This window comes from Diabrotica virgifera, chromosome 1 (genome assembly GCF_917563875.1).
Source record: "Diabrotica virgifera virgifera chromosome 1, PGI_DIABVI_V3a".
Classification (NCBI taxonomy): domain Eukaryota; kingdom Metazoa; phylum Arthropoda; class Insecta; order Coleoptera; family Chrysomelidae; genus Diabrotica; species Diabrotica virgifera.
In genome coordinates this window covers 151,585,814-151,609,841 of record NC_065443.1, presented here as the reverse complement: position 1 = coordinate 151,609,841, position 24,028 = coordinate 151,585,814, and the positions used below count along the sequence as shown (strand labels likewise).

General features: G+C 32.3%; 2 protein-coding genes across 7 annotated transcripts in view; one reads left to right on the top strand and one right to left on the bottom strand.

The window, feature by feature from the left end:
* The window catches only part of LOC126881184 (myosin-8-like), a 196,828-nt gene that overhangs the window by 62,700 nt on the left and 110,100 nt on the right, over window positions 1–24,028 (top strand). For all 6 annotated transcript variants that reach the window (XM_050645285.1, XM_050645280.1, XM_050645295.1 and 3 more), the window contains exons 7-8: window positions 2,290–2,421; window positions 6,198–6,427. In XM_050645285.1, the coding sequence (XP_050501242.1) occupies window positions 2,290–2,421; window positions 6,198–6,427 (362 nt within the window). The remainder of the gene's footprint in view (window positions 1–2,289; window positions 2,422–6,197; window positions 6,428–24,028) is intronic.
* LOC126881197 (gametocyte-specific factor 1 homolog) overlaps window positions 14,386–24,028 on the bottom strand; it is a 35,847-nt gene continuing 26,204 nt past the window's right edge. Inside the window, exon 6 of the mRNA XM_050645304.1 lies at window positions 14,386–14,813. Within this exon, the coding sequence (XP_050501261.1) occupies window positions 14,682–14,813 (132 nt within the window). The 3' untranslated portion in view covers window positions 14,386–14,681. The remainder of the gene's footprint in view (window positions 14,814–24,028) is intronic.

Genomic DNA, 24,028 nt, shown 5'->3' with positions numbered 1-24,028 from the left:
GGTATCTTGTAAATTTTCTCAAAAATTGACAGTTTTCGAGTTATAGGCGATTTAAAATCTGAAAAATGCGAAAATACGCATTTTCGAGGCTTAAAAACTCACATTTAAATTAGTCTTTTTGAGGTTTCCAGATACTTAAATTGAAGTTTTAACATTCAGCTTCAAGATTCTGAAGAGTGATCGCGTCTAACCTTAATTTAAATCGTTGTTTTTTAATTGTTAAATATTATGCACGTCCATCCGATTTTTTTTGCCGGTGCGGCGCGCTCTATTTCAAAAATCTCCTATTTTCCTCCGAAAAATATTTTTTATAGATTCTTTGGGACATTTTAAACAAAATAAGTTTCTTGACATTTTTCTCAAAAGTTAATAGTTTTAAAGTTATAAGCGATTTAAACTCCAAAAATGCGTTTTTTTGTCATTTTTCGGATTTTAAATTAACTTTTGAAAAAAATGTCATGAAACTTATTTTATTTAGAGTATACCAAAGAATCTAGAAAAAATATTTTTCGGAGGAAAATAGGAGATATAGAAGATTTTTTAAATAGAGCGCGCTACACAGGCAAAAATCAGATAAACGTGCATATTTAGCAATTAAAAAACAACAGTATAAATTAAAGTTAGACGCGATCACTCTTCAGAATCTTGAAACTGAATATTTAACTAATTAAGTATCTGGCAACCTCAAAAATACTAATTTAAATGTGAGTTTTTAAGCCTCGAAAATGCGTATTTTTGCATTTTTCAGATTTTAAATCACCTATAACTCGAAAACTATAAATTTTTGAGAAAAACTATAAGATACCTTTCTTGTTTAGAATGACCCAAAAAAACCTAAAAATATATATTCCAGAGCAAAAAAACGTGATCTTTTGTATTTGTTTGAATTTCTGCCCAAAAATTCCGCCCGGCACCCTTCAGATTTGTTTAAAGGGGACATTTTTGAATAGGAATCCACAAAGAAACCGAATCAGAAATTTTTTCAGACGGGAGCGATCTCACCACATGGACTAAGGGTAAGAACAGAACAAGTATGGGTCGTGGTGGAGGTGTAGGTCGCGGTCGATATCCATGTAAAACAAACACATTGTAGTGAATGGAAGAGAACAGAGCAGGTAAGGGTTTACATCTAGGAGGTTTACATCGATGCTTTTGAAAATAAAATGAGTTGTTTTACATGGATATCTACTGCGCGGCCTACAAGGATGCTTCCCTGTGATTGGTCCGTTCGAAGCCAAGTTCTCATTAACTGCGCTGTCCGAGTTGATACTTTTTATAGTATAATCCCTTTTTTGTATTCAGTTTATTTTTCAATTTCTAAAGTAATTAAATTCAGTAAATTTTTGAAAGATGAAGGAGGATCTGATTATTTACAGCTGACATTTCATCACTATCATCAATTGACTGACACAACATCGCAAAAGCACAGTCTTTTTGTCATTCAAATTTCATTAAACTAAATCAATGGGAAAGTCCCCGTAGCTGGCTGTATACCATAGTTAAAGAACCATACAGAAGTAAAAACTTCTTTTGTATATTGGTATAAAAAGTTTTATTAAAAAACATAAAAGTCCTCCAAAAGGATTTGCAAAACGTTTTCAATCTGAATCAGATCATCCTCAGTGCGTTCTGCTTCGTAAAAGAAACTAGCAACTTTTTTAAAAAGGTTACATCGATATAAATGGTTACTTCTGTATGGTTCATTAAACTACTTCACTTGATAGTGGTTCTAGCTCGACTGACAGCGCAGGTGACCTCCTTGCTATGTGCTGTCGACATCGACCGCGACTTAACTAGTAGCATCTACCGCGACCTACACCTCCACCTCGACCCACTTGTTCTGTTCTTACCCTAATTGTTCGTTTATTATTGTTTCAAGATAGGTAAACTGTTTTACTCTTTCTGTGGTTAACAGTGGAAAAGTTTGTAACAATACACACTGGTGTATTCTTGAAGTTGGACGTCTCTAATTTTATTTTTGCTGATGACAATTAATTTAGTTTTTCAACTGAGTAAGTTGTCTGCGCAAAAATATCGTTGTCATCTGCATAGCGGATCTTTTTTAGGCGTTCTCCAGTTTAGGAAGTTAAAAGATACTTGTTTTCCCAAGTTGACTTGTTGTACTTGTTAATATTTGACAAATATGATATGAAGTATTTAAATTTGACAATCATTCAAGATTTGAAAATGATTTTTTACCGTATGAATGTAACTTGTGTTGAACACTTTATTGTTCTATATTAATTTTATCTAAGAAATTCAATCAAATGTTTTTTTTTTATATTTTAGGCAACTTCAAGACCAACTCAAACACAAAGAATCTCAGTGGAATAAGGAAAAGGACGAGCTGTCCAAAAATATGAAACATCAAGAGAACATGTTGCAGAAACTGTCTTCCGACAAGTCTAGCTTCGAAACAAGGTTCTTGATCCATGTAACTCTTAGAGCTTTTTCTGAGCTATTGGGTTCTCAACAGTTTCTGTAGTATATCACCTACAACATTTTGATCTTTATATACAATTGTTTTACATGTTTTATATGCATATATAAACTTTTTATCAGCCTTTTATACTGTTTGAGATTTTTTTATGTTTCACGTTTACGCAAAATGTTGTCTGTGTACATACAGCAACGTAGTTACATAATAAAACTGTTTAAATAACGTAGAAATATTAAAATTGCTAGTAAAACAAATGATAGTTTTTTATCAACTAAAAAATTGATTTTTTTTAAGGCTTTTCTGGTACACAAGTTTTTGAATCTTAAATAGGTATCTATTTTATTAAAACTCTTTTAACTGGTTCGTTGTATTATATGTACATAGATTTGTAGATACTTATTAAAATTGTCATATTAATTTTTTTTTTTGAAAAATATAATTTGTTTGAATAGGGATGTTCACTAATTTTTAAATATAGTTAAATTCAATAGATTACAAGGTATATAAAAACGTAACAATCATAAAACTGTTTAAAAATGTATATTTTTTAAGATAAATGAGTTCATAATGTTGATTTTCTTGGAGACTAGAAAAACGGTACCCTGCAGCGAGGCTACGGTCTGTGACGTCAGCAGTCATAACGTCTTTGATCGACGACTAGTTTTGTATACATTCTTATTTACTCAGTGTATTTGAATGTGCGCAGTTTTTTACGTATTTAATTATTAAAAATAAAGCCAAATAAGTGGCGTTTTGTTCCTGGGTGTGTAAATACATCAAAAAACAGTTCTGACAAGATTTTTATTACCGTTCCAGCCAATTTAAAACAGAAAAAGAAATGGTTTGTTGCAGCTAGAACTTAAAATAACTAACTTAAAGAACCAACTTAATAAAATAAACATTATAGAAGTTTTCCAGAGACTTTCCGCCCTTGGTAATAATGTAATTGTTCTTTCTGCATTTACATTTTTCAAAAATACTTATTAGTTTTCTCAGGATTCGAAAAAAATGAATAAATTTAAATAGCATTGGACCAAGATTTTGCACTTACCCCCTTAAAGAGTAAATGAAAAAGTTTCGGGACCTCAAATTTGTATTCCTTAAACTGGGATATTCCTAAAAACGGGATTCTAATAACACATACAGTAAAAGTAAACCTTGAAATAACTACATGTGGATGTAGGTATGACTTTATATTATATTAAAATCATTAATAATTTAGTGAAAAGATTGGTTGAAATGAAAATGTATAATACCCAAGTTCAAAAATATTTTTTACCTTGGAACAGTTGTCAACTCGAAATACGAAACAACCGAAATAAGATCTAGAGTTGAAAAGGACATAGCAACATTTAACAACATGCATGAGAAATATTTTCACCCATTGCGACATAATATCTCTCCCACTAAAATGTTATTATTTCCGGTCTTGCTATATGGCGCAGAGGTCTGGACAATAATGGAAACATTAATGAAAAAGCTAGAGGCATTCGAGATGTGGGTGTACCCACGTATCCTCAAAATATCCTGGGCGACCCACACCAACGTACAGGTATTGTGTCGAATGGGAAAACAAAAAGAAATCTCTTTTACAATTAAGAAACGAAATCTTAAATATTTCGGTCATATCATGAGGCATGATAAATATCGTATACTCCAACTGATAACGCAAGGTAAAATAGAGAGCAAACGCGGACCCGGAAGAAAAGACACTCATGACTTAAAAACTTACCCCAATGATTTGGACAAAAATCGGTTGAGTTATTCAGAAACGCCTCAAATGAAATTAAAATTGCCATGATGATAGCCAACGTCCACAACGGACAAGGCACATGAAGAATAATAAAAATATTTTTAATACACCTAACCAAGGTAAAGTAATAACCAGCCAATGTATGTATACAATATGCATGCGTACAATGCATGCATACAACTTTCTCTATTTTTTTTGTGGAGTATTAAGCATTTATTTTTTTAGCTTAAAGAAGACATGGAAAATTATATGGAATATACACTCAGTAAAGCTTTGGTAGATTTATTTTTTTACAAGATGCCAATAAATCATACACCATTGTTACATCTACACTACAGTCGGTAGTTTATACGAATCGGCTTTCTGAAAACCTTCCATTTTATTTGTTTATTTTTGTAAAACCCAAAATATGTCCTTACAAACAGTCTATCCACTTTAAACTAAACAAATTTACTATAAAACTCCACTTTAACCCTGATAAAACAAGAAGAGAACAAAATAAAATGACCTGAAACGTCAAACAGGTAAACAGTAACACCACAGTATATAGAGATTCCACAGTAAAACCACTCCTCTGTCGGCGCTTTGATCTCAAGAAGTAATACCGGCAGTGGCGGCAGTACGCAATTGGTAATTCACCAGTGGTGGATGCGGGTTTTTCCTGTTAAAATCCGTACGTTTCTATGGGACTAGCAATGCGAGAATGGGGCAAAAGCGACTAAGAACATTGCGCGGTCGCCATGCGCGACTACAGATTTTACTTCCAGTTTTTCGGAGAGTGGTTCTACTGTCCCTCTTTATACTGTGGTAACACTATGAGAATGGCGCGCGCTTGGGGTATGCAACTAGTGACGTCAGGCCAATAGAGAAGCGTTCTTGAAATTTAAAATAATGCTAGATTTCTAATAAAGATTTTTTATAGAAAGGCTTTTTCAATTTTGTTGAAATTTTGGACAATTATTCCTAGGGTGTTTCTTAATCGTTTTACATGTTTGAAATGACTTTTTAATTTTTTGTGAACATCCCTACTGAGGTAATTATCGGTATCATATTTTGCAGTTATACTATATAGGCATACCGTTGATAATAATCTATTAATATTAATAATCTTTAATTAGTACAGCTATATTCTTTGTTGTCAATAGTAAAATAATAAATCAAGATCACATTTTTTTTATTGAAAGTTAACACATTCATTAATCTCTTGTCTTTTTTATTTACTCTGCTGAGAGGTCATCTGATAATAATATGTTCTATTTTATCGACTATTTCAGTTGCTGGAAATAATTCATAGTATGATACTAATCTGTACCCCTCCAGATAATAACGGATTATGAAATTCAAATCTGACTAAAAAAATTTAAACAATATTATGAAAGTAACATACTTAACAATAGATTTAACTTATAATTTCATTTAATACATATAAAGTGCTTTTCAGATAAAACTATCCACCTTAAATAACTTTTAAACCAATGATTTTTAGAAAACGCGCAAAAACACGTCAAATAATATTTGAAGGGTGACACTTTGTGCTTTATTTAAGCTAGACGCGAAAGGCACCCTCTCACCCCCCGAATCATCTCTTATATGTTTTTAAATTACTTCCACCTTTTTATTTGAAATTTGCAGATATTTGTGTTGAACATAATTTTGCTGTAAATATGTATGCATAAATATTTGATATTTAGCTGGTGATTACTAAAATAAACTTGAACTAGATATGGCAACATTTTAATTTTATTCATTGTATCATTTATTAATATAACTGGTTCTTTTTACGTATCCCACAGAGCTATCTGAAAAGAGTAGTACCTTTACTGATTAGATCATTAACAAAATAACAAAAGAAAATAATCGGTAGTATTAAACTATCCATGTGGAGGATCACTTTTTTCCTTTCAGTTTAATCCAGCCAAATATCCCTTCAGTGGACCCAGGTAACAATTCCACTGTTTTGATGTTTGGACTGGGGAATTGATGTGATATAATTAAATATTTTAGGTTGCAAGAAGTCCAGGGAGAGCGAACTATGTGCGAAGAAACCCTTATAGATAAAATAGACGCTTTGGAAGACGAACTTAAGAATATAAAAAAAGAATTGGTTATAGTAAGTAAGGAACGCGATGAAGCAGAGGAAAAATGTAAAGGGATGGAAGATCAAATATCTAGACTGGGAATGCAAAATAGAGAAACGATGGATATGGTTACACATAGTATCAACTGGGGAAAAGGTAGGACTTTTTTATTCTTCTTCATCCGACATTTTTGGCGACAACAATTTTAATTTAAGCATACGGTAAATACGGTTTGCGGAAAAATAAACAGTACTGAAATGCCTAAGCCTCAGTTGCCTAAGTTAAGGATATTTGATTATATGAAAGTGTGCCAAAAAACAGTGCGAAAAAGTAAATCCCATCTAAAATACATTGCACACTTTAAACCCTTCACGCACTGCTATCTACAATGACAGTTTTCACAAACTAAAAACTTATCCATAATATGGCATACAGTAAACATTTTTTGACACCCTGTATAAATAATTATTTTAAGGTTTACATTATTGAAAAGAGAATTGAATAACCTTTCCAATGAGCTACCATACGACCCCTGTTCTCATTTAAAAAAATCATCGATAACATCGTCACGCTCAGATAGATGGCGTCACTAGTATGATAATATATTATCGTAAATTCGTAATAAAAATCATAATTTAAAAATAAAAATAGCCCTGTTTCGGGATTTATCTCCAAAATCATCTATTCTCGGGAAAATGAATTTATTCCCACCTAAACGTTCTCACTGTATATACAGGGTGTCCAGAAACTCTACCTACAAACGAAGACAAGAGATTTCCTCAATAAATACCTTCAGAACGCTTCTGGTTAGAAAAACGAAAATTGGTACGCATATTTATCTTCCAGAGATAAATCGATTTCGTCCATTCCGAATTTCTAGTATCGGCCATATTCGTCCGTTTAGGGTAGAGCAACGGTTATTTTATCGCATAACGTTTTGTCTTTAACATTTAAGCATTTTGACTCTGGATTATTAAATTGTCAGGCATTGTAGTACTAAAAGGTACTCTTGCTTATAAGTCGATAGGACACACCGTTTTCTAGAAAATCGATTTGAAAATTTTTCGTTTCTTGAATTTGAAAAAAAAAATTAAAAAAAATCGGTGTATTTTACCAACTTAAAGCAAGAGTAACTTTTAGTACTAGAATATCTTTAATATTCTCGTGTCAAAAATGCTTAAAAATTGAAAGACAAAAAGCTATGCGATAAAATAACTGTTGACCTACCCAAAACGGACGCATATGACTGGTACTAGGAATTCACACTGGATGAAATCGATTTATCTCTGGAAGATAAATACGTGTACCAATTATCGTTTTTCTAAATAGAAGTGTTCTGGAGGTATTTTAGAAAAACTAATTACCAGATGCCATCTTCAAATAGCTCTAGCTTCCTTAGGAAGCATTTTCGGACTAGGTGAGTTGGGTTAAATTGTCTTAAAATTGTCTGAGGAATCTCCTGTCTTCGTTTGTCGGTAGTTTCTGGACTGGATAAAGAAATACCTCGAATTCCGTAGAAATTTAGTTTTTTTATCAAAATGTTGTGATTTACACAATCAAAAGCTTTGGCGTAGTCACAGAAAACGGTGGCAGTATGAAGATTTGAAAAATAAACATTGCTTTTGGCTTAAATTAAATGTTCAAACTACGAAGAGGCAGTTGGGTGGCAGCTATAACTTGAATTTAAGCGAAAAACAATATTCATTTCTCCAGTAAACATTTTTTCTGTTTTCTGACAGCATTAAAATGAATTTTTAATTAAATAAATTAATTTTGAATTAAATAAATCGTATCAATTATTATTTAATTCAAAAAAATGTTTTTGTACACCCTGTATAAATAATTATGTTATTGTTTATATTATTCTATAGAGAATTAAATAATCTTTCAAATGAGCTATCACACGACCCCCATTCTCATTTAAAAAATCATCGATTACGTCATCACGCTCAGATGGATGGCGTCACTAGTATGATATATAATATGCAAGAAAACCGTAATTTAAAAATAAAAATCGACTTCTTTCGTAATTTATACTCCAAATGAATCTATTCTCGAGAAAATGAATTTATTCTAACATAAACGTCCTCACTGTATAAAGATTAGTAGTCTGATTATATATAGGAGAAATCAAGCAATAAGGAATGCACGTAATTTTCTCCTTGTTGCCATATTCTAAATTTGAAAAAATATATAGGGAATAATCAAATTTTTTTTGACATGCCATTCCTATTACAGCGAGCATTTCATTGGCTAGAATTAGTGACGAGTTTATATGACGTCATTATTATATTTGGTGAGATTGTAAGTCGTAACTGACGTCTGACATATCGTCGTCGACACAAGAAAACCGCATAACTCCAATTTTCACTTAAAATAAGATTTTACTGCCATCCATTAGCCAATCGCCTATTCTAGCCATCCAACAAATAATACGTCATTTAAATGCAGATTTCTAATTTTAAAATGTATACTAGAAAAGCAGGTATCTACCCTTGTCAAAAAATTATGTTAGTAAAACACGTAACTCCCGCGCATTTTCTGTTAAGTCAGTTAAGTGATTATTGCCGTTGATTTGATTTGTTTTTTGGAGTGAAAAAGAGGTTTTTAAGTTCTAATTTTACATCTGTAAGGAAGTAAGATAAAGTAAGTTTTTTTTCCGCTGATTCTGGCCTTGGTTTAGAACTAGAACCTTTAGCCACGTAATTGTATAACTTATCACTAAGTCAGGTGTAATGTGTAGTGTGTGTGTTGAGTAAGTGTCTTGTTACTTTGCAAAGTCGACGTCATTGTCTTTGCAAAGAGACGCTAATTGTATCCGAATGTCTGCATAAAGTAAGTTGATTTGGGCAATAAACGTTTTTAGTACGATTTAAAAATAAAGGGATTTTAAATTAATTAAATTTAAACTATCGCTGGAGTTACATGGTTTTCCATATTTTATTTTATGAACCGATGTTGGAGTTACACGTTCTTCTAATGTTACTGTTTTTAGACTCTCCTGAAAAATTAAGGAAAATGGAGTTATGAGTTTTTCTTGTGTTGATGACGATATATAATATCAAATTATTGTTTTCAAATTATATTTTATTTATTTGGTTTTATTTTTTAACCAACTTCACTTTCCCTTCCCTATCATTGATTGGTCGATTAGGTTCGTAATAGTTTTGTTGGTTGGTAAGTTTATTTAGTTAGCCGTTAATTTTAAGAAATGTTGCTGGCTAAATGGGCACAGCTCCCAAAGGCTATAAAAGAAGAAGAAAAATAAACAAAACAAAAATCTTAAATAACCTTTTATAGAACAACATGACTGATACTTATATTACAGATAGCTATCTTTGTTTCCATGGACTGATAGGGTCACAAATGAGGAGGTTCTTAGAAGAATGGGGAAGAATCGACAAATACTAACCACCATCAAATCTCGAAAGTTGGAATACTTTGGACACATTATGCGAAATGAATCCAGATATGCCCTCCTACAAGGAAAAATATTTGGAAAGCGAGGTCCAGGAAGAAGAAGAACATCCTGCTTAAAAAACCTCAGAACCTGGTTCAACACAACATCTGTGCAGCTTTTCCGCGTTGCTGCAGATAAGGTGAAGATTGCCATGATGATCGCCAACATTCGTCACAGATAGGCACATCAAGAAGAAGAAGAGCTTTGTTTCACACTCTTAACGACAAAGAGAAACATTGTAGCCGGTAGTTGCTGTGGTAAAGACATTTTATTTGGCAACAGCGCTTTTAGGCGCAGTTAGGCGTTAATTTTAAATGTTGCTGGCTAAATGGGCACAGCTCCCAAAGGCCATAAAAGAAGAAGAAAAATAAACAAACAAAAATCTTAAATAAACCTTTATAGAAGAACATGACTGATACTTATATTACAGATAGTTATCTTTGTTTCACACTCTTAACGACAAAGAGAAACAGTGCAGCCGGTAGTTGCTGTGGTAAAGACATTTTATTTGGCAACAGCGCTTTCCTGCTAAACTTAACGGTAGCGAAAATACTAATATATGAGGAAAAATTTGTACCGGTGGATTATGATTGTAATTAAATCTATGACGTGCATGCTTAAATGTTTGACTTGTAGTTTATTTACGTTGTCGGACTAAAGAAATGAGGCTGTAAATTTGTCGGACAAGAGATCGACATCTTTTGTAATGAATTATAAGTACTTTCAATTGAAAATTAGACTATTGTAATAACAAAACTGTACCGCGCTAGAGTGACATTTTTAAAGAAGGACGGTGTAATGTGGACTAGAACTCTTAACCCTTAAGATCCTGAATTAATTTATTGAGAAAATTTTATTTTTTTTATTTTGATGTATTCAGGTTTTAAAACAAAATACATACATTTTTTTCTTAATTATTTTTGATTTTTTAGAAAATTGCCGTTACATATATGTAACGCTAGGAAGATATAGGAGCAAACATATTTAAAATATATCCGAATATAAATTTCAAAATAACAGACAATACAAAACTAGATAAATGAAAAATCATAATCGATTTATTGTAGATGAAAATCTATGTTGCACTTGATGCACACTCCCACATTGAACTTGCAACCCATGGTACGCACATATGAACAGGGTTGGACCAAAATTGGTTTTTAAAAAAAACAAAAAACATGTTTTTTTTTGTTTAAAAACAATGTTTTTTGTTTTAAAACAATTTTTTTTTCATCTAAAAAAAACACTGTTTTAAAACAAAAAAACACTGTTTTAAAACAAAAAAAAAACGTTTTAAAATAATTACCTACTTCACTGGATTTCTAACGGGGAAGACCCCCGTGATTTCCCGTGAAGACGCAACCTGCGCGCACATGCAACGAGTGTTTAACTGTTTCGTTTCCTTATACCACGTGATATTATGTAAATCACATTCGCTATTCAGTTTTTCAGGATAGATCGGAAGCTTTAAGTTCTGATTTATTATAATATAATTTCATATTGGTATCTTCGGTTCTATTTTAATTTCTAGTGGATAGTTGCAGTGTATACAGTGTAAATTATATTAAGTTTATAAATATGTCAAGTCAAGGAAGGCGGAGAGATCCAATTTGGATAAATTTTAATTTGATTAAAGTGAATATCAATTTTGAGGATGGGAGAGAAAGTAAAACAGTGTCTAAAGCTGAGTGTAAAAAATGCAAGAAGCAATTGTCCATATTAGTTGCAAGAATGAAAAATGTGTTTTAACCTTAACGAATGTTGATTTTGAGGAGCCAGAGGAAGCTAATAGGACTGTGTAATAGATACTGTTGTAATTCAATAATTATTTACTTAATTTCTTAATTTTCTTTTTCTTTCAACTTTATTAGGAGTATTGGTTTAGTTAATGTTACTACAGCACTCAGCACTGTCTACCAGTACTAGTATGCTTGCTACCTGAACATAAATAAATTTTAGTCAGTTACGTTTTTTCAGTTTTACTTTTTACTTCGCATTAATATTGTTATTGCACCTACTTACTCTATAATCTATGTTTGCAATTTTGCAAATTAGCAAACATAAATGTCTTATAAAAATGTTGTTTAAATAAACAATAACGAAAAAAACTATGTTTTAAAACAATGTTTTAAAACAGTGTTTTAAAACACAACTGTTTTTTTCCAGTGTTTTTAAACGTTGTTTTAAAACAGCCCAACCCTGCATATTAACTACAGCATTTATCTGCAAAACGTCTCCTTTTCGTATCAGGAATATAGGTGAGGAGATGATCAATCTTATCATATCTTGTATCTACGACTACTTTGGACGAAGATGGCCTGCCTGCATCTTTTGGTTTGGTACCATATTTCGTAAAATACGATGTTACTAAATACCTTCGAAATTCTACTTGTGGCATAGGATCTATTATGTCCAGTTATGTCTAGCATCAATGTAAACAGACCATTATGTCCATAGTTATGTCCAGCATCAATGTAAATAGACACCACCATCATTTTTTAGAGCAAACTTCAACTTCCTACCAGCGCTAACAAAAAACTGGTTAAATTAGTATAAACATGAACATACTTATGTCACCTATGACTGACATGAGCACTGAACAAGGGCGGATCCAGGGAGGGGGCCATGGCCCCCACCGATAATTAAAAAAAAAAACAAATGTAAATGTAAATATTTGCAGACTGAGCTAGACAAATAAAAATACTTTAATAACGTTTTGAATGTCTTATCTGGGTTAAGATACATCATCTATCAGCTTCCGGTCTTTGTCCACGTTTTTCCACCATTTCTATCACTACAATAGCGTGTTTTGGCATATTTCCCCAATTATTATTGCCCGTATTCGCGCAGTACGAAATTAGTTTAACCTTAACTACACGCACTGGCGTATTTTGTACGCCAGATATAAGAATTCTGCTCCAAATATATTTAAAAATTTAATTTTTGACCTTGTTTATCTACCTAACCTATCACTGGAATGTGGTTTACAATTGGTTTTAGTTTCGTTATAATCGGCGTTCTGGGAAGATCGTAATTTACATTTTAGTATTTGTTGTTTCCGGTGGTGGACAATATGCGCCACGAATATAGTAATATAAGTACTTCTTTCAATTGTTTTTAAGTCATTATGGCACAAAATATATTTTTCTTTATAAACAATACTTTTTCTCATGTAAATAATCACATTTCAAAAAATTTTTTATTAGTAATTTTATTTATCATGGAATCAGATTCCAGTTATAAATCCCAAATTGCTTACTGAGAAGGAACTCCAAGTATTCGATGATGATGAATAAGGTTTATAACAAACAACTAAGTGTTTAAAAAAAATCCGCTGTTGTTAAGTGTATTTTCTTGTGGCGTACGTGTAGCGTGGCGTTGTGTAAAGTACGCCACGCGTGCCGGGCCGTAACTACCATTGGGGCAACCGGGGCAGTGCCCCGGGGCCCCCGGTCAAGGGGGGCCCCGCAGAGACCCTCTTTTGGTTGTCCGTGCATAGATGTTAACGAGAAAAATAAAAATATGTAATTTAAAAGCCGATATCAACGAAATATTTTCAAATGACACAATTTGAAAACGACAGCAACATAAAGTCTTAAATTTTCACTGGGGAAATTAGTCTTTTCGACTAAAATGCAATTGGAACAGAACAGGGGTCCTGGCCCCGAGGCCTGAGCTAAGCTGGGACCCCCGAGATCTTGACATAAAAATTTAAATTATTAGTTAGGAAATTAGTTATTTCAGCGTAATAAAACCTAAAATGCCATCAGTGGCGTAACTAACGCCAATGCAACCAATGCGGTGCATTGGGGCGCAGGCCTTGGGAGGGGGGGAGGCGCAAAAACTGATATTCTGAAAACTTTGTCTACGAATAGGAGCGTCCAGGAAATACATGCATTGAGGCGCAGTCAGACTAGTTACGCCACTGAATGCCATTGGAAGAGCGGACCCAGGCTAAGCTGGGGCCCCCGAGACCTTTCGTAAAGATATAAATTGTTGCTGAGGAAATTAGTTACTTTGGCGAAATAAAAATTAAAATGCAACCGGAATAGGGAGCCCAGGTCCCAGCCCAGCTACTTTATCTTAACCAATTTTCCCAGACCACATCTTGGTATGCGAAATGAACCACATGGTACCACATTTTGAAAAGAAGGGTAAGGGTAAGATAGAATGAGCACATTAGGATCAGTCCCACCAGTACACTGACCAGCTGCACTGAGTGTGATTGGCTCACACTGCAGTTGCTTAAGGAACCTTAAGGTGCATTTACGTTTGCTTGGTAGTTCGCTTGGTTATTCGTTCGCTACAAAGTAAGACCATTTACATTGTAGCGAACGAACGCATTCGTTGATGATCCGTCTACAATGTCAGATACAGATGAAGATGTATTCATTGGCGCTGCTAATTTTATAATTATTGCAGGACATGCTGAAAAAAAAAAAGAAAGAAGAGTGTGGTGTTCACACAGGAGGGAAAATGGGTTTTCAAGGGGTTAAATATCAAACATTTTTCTGGACCCCCCTTGCGCTGGGGTAGGGGGCCCCCAGATTACGTTTGCCCCGGGGCCCCCAACATCGTAGTTACGGCCCTGACGCGTGTAGTTATGTTATAACTTGATGCGCGGGTAGTTAAAGGTTAAAGAATGTCCAAGATATACTTTCACTGCATTAATATTAAACAAAAGCATAAATTGTCACATTATTTGAAGCTATATAAAAATATTTTTTACATTCTAACCATAAGAGTTATCACTTAAAAGTTCTTCACTTCATTAACATTAAACACAAGAATAAATTGTAACATTATTCGAAGCTATAAAAAATATTTTTTACATTCTAACCATAAGAGTTATCACTTAAAAGTTCTTCACTTCAATAATATTAAACACAAGCATAAATTGTAACATTATTCGAAGCTATAAAAAATATTTTTTACAAAATCACCATAGAGTTATCGCTTAAAATTTTTATTCTTCTTTGGTACAACAGCCCTTGCGGTTTTCATAAGAACTTGTTCCACTGAATTTGGAGTATTTTCATTTTCATTTATAGCATCAGAAAATTGACGAGTTTCCGGTAATTCCTAAAAAAACAAAAACAATTGACATTTTGAAAAATTTAGCCTTATTATGCATTTATACAGGGATGTTTTTCATGTTTAACATATTTTTTCTACTATTCTTTCCCTGAATAGACCTTCTTTCGGATGCTAAAAGATGAGAAAGAAGGTATATTCAGGGAAAGAATAGTAGAAAAAATATGTTGGAACATGAAAGGAAGCCCTAATACAATTTCTTAGAAAAATGGCCAGTATTATTAGAGAGAATGCTATTGAAATACTTGGGAAAACGCCAGGAAATAAGTTTCAGCATAAAGAGACTTGGTAATGGTCAAACGAAGTACAGGGTTATTCATTATATTGTGACCCCCCTGTAAACTGTTTTATTCACAGAACTAGAAAAAAATGTAAAATACAAAAGTTAAACGATTTTTATGCAGTTTTCGAAAATGATAGTAGAAAAACAAAGAAGGTGCAAACAAAATGGCCGCAGATGTTAACTTTGTTAATTTAAATGGAACACCCCAATCTGGTTACACATTTGAATAGAACGTTCCGTAACGAACATTTCCATATATGGTTTGATGGTCCTATCTGGAAGAATAAGGGAGATACTAGATATTTATTTCAGTTTATTTAGATATTTATGAAAGACATTTGCGAGATACTACATATTTATGATATATTGTTTATTAATTTAGATTTATTCAAAATATCTAGTATCTCGCTTATTCTTCCAGATAGACGCATCAAACTTTATATGGAAATTGAATATTCTATTCAAATGTGTAACCATATACAGGGTGTTTCATTTAAATTAACAAAGTTAACATCTGCGGCCATTTTGTTTGCACATTCTTTGTTTTTCTACTATCATTTTCGAAAACTACACTGAGGTGCAAAAAAATCGATCAACTTAAAAATTTGGTCATTTTTGATGTTTCGAATTTCCTAAACCTGTTATACGATTTAAGTGATATTTTTACCACGTTATAGACTTATTAATTGATCATATTTCTCTGTTAAAGTGTCAGTTAAACTATCAGTTAAACTGTCATTGTATGCCGGGTGTACGAATCAAACTGTGTTTTTTTCTTAAAGTTCGCATCTCCCTGTGGACTATTCTAGCATTTATAAAATACTGAAATTAAAACCCAACTATAGTCTTAGCTTTTTTTAAATTTTGTCTTTTGATTCATTCGCTTATGTGGATAATAAAAAAGTTGGGTACTTTAACAACTGGCCATGTTCGTCATCAGTACAGGGTGTTTCTAAATAAGTGCGACAAACTTTAAGACGTAATTTTATATGAGAAAATAATGACAGTTTGCTTTATAATCATACGTCCGCAAACGCTTCGTTTCCGAGAAACGGGATGTTCGATTTTTTTTTTACAAACTGACGATTTATTTATTGCTTTAAAACCAGTTGAGATATGCAAATCAAATTTGATGGGTTTTAAAATTTAGTTATTGCACATTTTTTGACATGCAATTAAGAATTTTATATTCACCATTGGCGTGTATACGGGTAATATTATCGGTCATAATACCCGTTTACGCGCCAATGGTAAATATTAAATTCCTAATTGTATGTCAAAAAATGTGCAATAACTACGTCTTAAAACCCACCAAATTTGGGAACTGTTTAATTATTTTTCTTCGAACTTTTGAAAACGTGAAGGACTTAATATGTTATTCACTTCTTGCCAATTCAGTTTAGCTTTTTAACCCTTTGTTTCTATAAATAAACAATGAATATGTTTTAAACTTATATGTCTTTTTATTTTGCACAATCTATCTCTGATCCTTATTGTCATAAAATACCATTGCAAGTAGTTTTTTTTGTAATTTTTGTATAGGCATATGGCAGTATATTTTGATTTGTTGATGGCGCCCAATAATTAATACTTTTTTCTTAATATTAAATATTATTTCAAAAACTCACTCCCTTAATTCTCTGAGACTGTAGCTTACCGGGGTATTACGAAAAGTTATGTAGCATTCTCATGTCCACCACATGAATTCGTTGTTCCCCTTTCTTTTTCACTGCCGTATATCATAGCCGGTCTTATGGCTATTTTATAGAATTTTCCCTTCAGCTTCACTGGAATTTTTCTGTCACACAACACACCACTCGCTTCATTCACCTTCATCCATCCAGCCCTAATTCTACCGCTTGCATCTCCATCTATTTCTCCATTACTCTGTAATACCGATCCTAAGTACTTAAAACTATTGCTTTTCACAATCATTTCACCATCCTAAAATACCATTTTATTTGTAGTAACTCCATCTTTAAATGAACATTCCAAATACTTTGTTTTTGTCCTACTTAGTTTTAAACCTTTTTCCTTTAGAGATTGTTCTCCACTGTTCTAATTTTTGTTCTAAGTCTCTTTCACTATTTCCTATTAACACTACATCATTAGCATACATTAAGCACCATGGAATGTTACCCTGTAGTTTTGCTGTTATCTGGTCCAAAATTAAAGAGAATAAATAAGGACTAAGCATCGAGCCTCGATGCAGTCCTACTTTCACATGAAAATCAGTCTCTCCCACATCTGTCCTAACACTAGTCGTTACTCCCTCATGCATATCTCTCACAATCTTTACAGTATTCTCTCCTTTCTTATTGAGTGTCCATCACAGAATATCTCAAGGAACTCGATGCTTTCTCAAGATCAATGAGTACCATAATATGAGCGTTTGTTTCTTTCTTCCTGTATTTTTCCACCAGTTGCATTATAATGAAAATTCCACACCTGTAATTTTGAACCAATCAAAATACGTTATTTTGACAGATCACCATGGCAACGGAGGTATTTTATCGGAAATTTTTTGCTCGTGGGGTACCCAACAGCGAATTATAGTGGAAATTTTTTGACGTTTACAATAACAGAACATTTTTGACAGACTGGTTTTTATTTGTTTACATAATTTAGTTTTGATTCATTTTAGTTACAAAGCTAAGATGTTTTCTATATTCTTCGGACACCTCCTCTCTTCTTAATGGCGAAAATGCAGGACTTTGAATGTTTTCAATTAAGTTTCTATGTCTAATAAAATATATATAATATTTAGACACTAATTTATTTACCTTTTTCCCATTCAGTACTTTCAATTTTGCATAGTTTAGTTTTAAAAACGCCAAAAAATAATTTTCTATCACTTGTAGTTACTCAAAACTTATGTAAAATTGAAGAATATACTATTTTCTATCTTGAAATGGTATTCCCATGCAACTACAATGAGTAGAAATTACGAATTTGAAAGCCTAAATAATTGCTGACAAAGCTATGGCGCGCTATTAATCTGTTCATGCAGCTTTGGATTTTCAAATGCAAATTTGGTGTGGAATTTTCTTACCGAATACCACGCGAAGTCAAATTAATATCCGGAAATTTTTTTTTTGATCATGAATATTTTTAGAAAATTTCCCTCGTCTGCGACTCGGGAAATTTTCAAAATATTCATGATCTCAAAAAAATTTCCGAAAATAATTTGACCTCTAGTGGTATTACTAGTGAAAATTTTTTGCTCAATTAGAAATCCAATGAAATCAATTAATTTGTGGTCATCTGATTGAATACAACCAATAAAACCAACATTATACTGAAAACAGATCCCATGGGCTGTTTTCACTCAATCATGTAGCTATGGATACCTACATTTCGTTTCATTTCGATTTTGACATTTCAAATATTCAATATTTCAAAATGTCACGATTTGGTTGTAATACTGATGAGAATATTAATGAAATTATCGAATCAAATATACCAAAGAATACTGTTTACAAAGTAAACATACAAAGTATAAAAATACAAAGCAAGAGCTTATAAAAATTACGGGGCATAACAATCCCAACTCAATAAAACCGTACTTGAACATTGACGAAGAACATCATAATAAAATTATTAACAGCATGCGTAGTGGAAATACATCTTCATCAGTTATAGAAACTAACATGTCTGGATCTTCATTAAATTTTTCTAATTGTTCCTTTGTTAATTGCACATTTAAATAAATTGTTTCTGCTCTGTATTTTTTTTTCATAACCAGCAAAAAATTTTCTATCCGAATAACCCTCGAACATTGATAAATGCTCAAAAATTTTTTAACAACTTTCTCAAGCTTGTTGCTTACAGGCAACAGACCTCCGCCTACGGCGTCGGTCTATTTCCAAGCAACAAGCTTTCGAAATCTGTTATAAAATTTTTTCGAACAATTATCAATGTCCTTGGGTTATTACTACTGAAAATTGCATCTGTTGTTGATCTGCCCTGCATAAAGCCAAATAGATTATCGGATATTTCGGTTTCTTTACGTATCCGTCTATCAATTACTCTCTCGCACATAAAGCAAACTGTCATTATTTTATCACGTAAAATTACCCCTTAAAGTTTGTCGCACTTATTTAGAAACAACCTGTACTGATGACGAACATGGCCAGTTGTTAAAGTACCTAACTTTTTTATTATCCAACATAAGCAAATTAATCTAAAAACAGAATGTTAAAAAAACCTGAGGCTATAGTTGGGTTTTAATTTCAGTAGTTTATAAATGCTAGAATAGTCCACAGGGTGATGCGAACTTTGAGAAATAAACACAGTTTGATTCGTACACCCGGTATACAATGACAGTTTACCTGTCTAGCAATAATATTATTTATCAATAATACATGGTAAAAAAATCACTTAAATCGGACAACAGGTTTAGGAAATTCGAGACATAAAAAATTACCAAATTTTTAAGTGATTTTTTTTGCACCTGAGTGTACATAAAAAATCGTGTAACTTTTGTATTTTACATTTTTTTCTAATTCTGTAAATAAAGCAATTTACAGGGGGGTCAAAATATAGTGAATAACCCTGTACAAGAAAAAATAAAAGAGAAGAGAAAATTATATAAAAAGTGGCAAGAAAATAGATCGGACATATGGTCGCCAAAGAGGAAGCGAAAGTAGTAGTAGCAAGAGCTAAAGCAGAAGCGTATAACCTATACGATCAACTTAATACCAGGGAAGGCGAAACAAAGATATAAAACTTACGTGCATAGAAATCGGCCCACTTAAGAATTTGGTCATTTTGATGTCTCATATTTCCTAAACCTGTTGGCCCATTTAAGTGATTTTTTGAACATGTTATAGCCTGATTCTTTAACAATACCACTGTAATAATATTGTTGCTAAACAGGTAAATTTTCATTGTATAGCCGGTGTACCAATCAAACGTTGTTTTTTTCTCCAAAGTTTCCATCACCCTGTGGAATATTCTAGCATTTATAAAATACTGACATTAAAACCCAACTATAGCATCAGGATTTCTTAACATTCTGCTTTTTTATTCATTCGTTTATGTTGGACAATAAAAAAGTTAGATACTTTAATAACTAGACATGTTCTTCATCAATACACGGTGTTTTTAAATAAGTGCGACAAACTTTAAGGGGTAATTCTGCATGAAAAAATAATTACAGTTGGCTTTATAAACGTATGTCCGCAAATGTTTCGTTTCCGAGATACGGGATGTTGCATTTTTTCTTACAAACTGACGATTTATTTATTGCTCTAAAACCGGTTCAGATATGCAAATGAAATTTGGTAAGTTTTAAGAGCTGGTTATTGGGATTTTTTGACATAAAATTAAGAATTTTATACTCACCATGAGCGTGCATACGGATAATATGATCAGTCATATTACACGTATGCGCTCTAATGGTGAATATTAAATTCTTGCTTGTATATCAGAAAATGTGCAATAACTACGTCTTAAAACCCACCAAATTTCATTGGCATATCTCAACCGGTTTTAAAGCAATAAAATAAATCATCAGTTTGTAAGAAAAAATTCAACATCCCGTATCTCGGAAACGAAACATTTGCGGACATACGTTTATAAAGCCAACTGCCATTATTTTTTCATGCATAATTATCCCTTAACACTTCATTAAAACCTTAAATAGAGCAAGGAACAAACATGGTTTATATCCAGTTCACAAAAATAAACTAGGGTTGGCCACTTCTCAAAACTGCACATGCGGGGAGTTGGGTACTTTAGAGCATGTGATTTTCGATTGCGCAAACTTCCAGATGCTGAATCAAGAGTTATATAAGAATCTACAAACAGTAGGAGTTACTCTCCCCACCAATTTAAATTCCATTTTATGTACACGAAATATAAATTTGTATAAAATTGTTTATAACCACTTAAAAAATATGAAAATTGATATTTAAAAAAAATATATATATATAAAAAAAATTAAAAAAAAATATATATATAAAAAAAAAGAAAAAAAAATAATAAAAAAAAAATAAATATTAAAAAACAATAAAAAAAAACAAAATAAAAAAAAAACAAAAAAAAAACAAAAAAAAACAAAAAAAAATCACAAAGAAGGCCTAAACCTCCGCGAGGATGAATCGGGTTTAGGTCTTAGCGCGAAAGAAAAAAAAAATTAATATCAATTAGTGGTTTAGTATAAGTATTTAGTAATAGTGTTTTATTAGTATGTATTTTTAATGTAATGTATGTAATATATGTTTGTGATTATTAAAATATAATGTATATCAGTTAAAATTAGGAAATTGTGTCTATGAAAATAAAAAAAAAAAAATTGAGCTGGCCAATTGGTTCAAACCAAGGTCATAAATCTAAACACACACACACACACACACATCCCTTAAAGTTTGTCGCACTTATTTAGAAACACCGTGTATTGGTGAAGAACATGTCTAGTTGTTAAAGTACCTAACTTTTTTATTATCCAACAAAAACCAATAATTCAAAAAACAGAATATTAAGGAAACCTGAGGCTACAGTTAATATCAGTCTTCTATAAATGCTAGAATATTCCACAGGGTAACGCGAACTTAAAAAAAAAAGCAGTTTTATTTGTACACCCGGTATACAATGAAAATTTACCTGTTTAGCAACAATATTATTACAGTGGTATTGTTAAAGAATGGCTATAACATGTTCAAAAAATGACTTAAATCGGCCAACAGGTTTATGAAATATGAGACATCAAAAATGACCAAATTTTTAAGTGGGCCGATTTCTATGCACGTAAGTTTATGTAAAATAGCAAAACAGACAGCAAAAGATTTTAATCAGATTAGATGTATCCGAGATGAAAATAATAAAATACTAATTCACGAAAAGGATGTCAAAAAAAAGATGGAGAAAGTACTTTGACAGTTTATTAAATGAAAAATTTGACAGACAAAAGGTAAAGTCAACGAAGAGAGCAACAGCAATGGTCACCAAAATAACAAACGGGGAAGTGGCTCAAGCGCTTCAAAAAATAAAGAAGGGAAAAGCAGTCGGACCAGATGATATTCCTGGGAAAGTATGGATAGCATTGGGAGAAACAGGAACAAGTTGGCTAGTATGTCTATTTAATAGAATTATGGAAGTTGGACAAATGCCAGACGAATGGAGAAGCAGTATATTACAACAATGTACAATGTAACAATGTACAAACTACAGGGTTATAAAACTACTTAGCCACACCATGAAAATATGCGAGAGAATGAGAATGCTTAGATGGATAAGTGGGGTGACAAAAAAGACCTATCCAAGACGGATTATTTCATAAAATAGTTGATTATAAAAATGCCACAAGGAAATAGCTTCAGAACAAGATTACATATTTCATAATTGTTCTGAAGCTATTTCTTTGTGGCAGTTATACAATTTATTATTCTAACTGGGAAATAAGGCACAATTTAACTTAAAAAATGATTTTATTGACGTTTTGACTTCCACCTCTGACGTCGTTATCAAAATACAAAATATTACTAAATTAAACAAACATGTTGTTGCTTAGTAAAAAAATTCTTCTAATAATGTAATTTAATATGACTCATTCATGTCGGCAATTCAGACATATATTATACATCTTAAAGTAGAAGACTTTAAAATGATATTACCAATATTTATTTATCTATTTTATCTAAAACTAAACCTAACAACGAACAAGAAAGAACAAATAATTGTATTTATAAAATACCTTGTGAATGCGAACAATTTTATTTAGGTGAAACATCAAGACCATTAAACGTTAGAATAAGTGAACATCAGTCTTATATTAAAGATAGAGAATTTGATAGATCTCGAGTATGTCAACACGCATGGGATAATAAACATAGAGTTCAGTGGAGAGATTCAAGTATAGCCCTGAAAGAAACAGATTGTAAAAAGAGAAAAATCAAAGAAGAGGGTCTAATTATGCTAAATGAAACCTACTGTGTTGCAAATTCCTCGGTAGAATGTGGTTACCCATACTAAAAGAGGAATTCAATAGAAAGTAGTGTTGAAAAATTCTCGAGAATGAAAAATCAGAGAATATTCTCGAGAGCATTCTCGATATAGAGAATTTTCTGAGAATGAACCCTATGACGCACTTAGGGATATTGTTGAAGATGAAAGGGTATTAAAAATCATAAAATTATATACAAAATTATGAGACTAAACAGCAGTGTTCTTTATATATAAACAAAATACAAAAACAACAGAGAACACAAAATTTATTTGATAAAAAATGAAAGTTTCTTCTTAACAACAAATAATGCAAGTAATGGATGTGGTGATTTAATCAGAAAAAACATGAGGCCTCAGGTTCAGAATCTATTTCTAGCATTAGCTCATCCTGGTCATATACATTCTGCATTTCAATGTGCTGATGAGAAGTTGTGGGATTTTATTTTTCTTAAGTCGTCAGCTCAGTCATGGATTGGTCTACGTCTAAAGGGGCATTTAGACGGGCTAGTTTTTGAAGCAATATGTTGCCGAAAATATATATATTTGGTATGTTTCTGGCAACATTACAGCCATCTAATGAAAATATCGCCGTTTGGCTGAGACACGTGGCCAAAATCTTACTGGTATTTGAACACTATTTCAGTGCCTGATGCGTCGCCGATAAAGTCGAACTGCTGTGGAAAATTTTGCATGTTGCTCTGTATTTCCTCTTTATTTCCTGTACTCTGTTGAAATTTAATTTGGTTTTGTCAAAACATACAAAGAAAAGATGAATATGTGGTCAAATGAAATCACAATAAGGTTTATTAATGCAGTACATTTACGTCCAGAGTTGTGGAACTTGGCATACTTCTGGAACTATGAGACCAATGTAAGAGTAGTGCACCCTGAATAAATACATTAAACTAAAACTGTTACACTGTTACTAATAAACGAAGTATAAAAGTTATACTGAGAATAAATCAGGTATAGG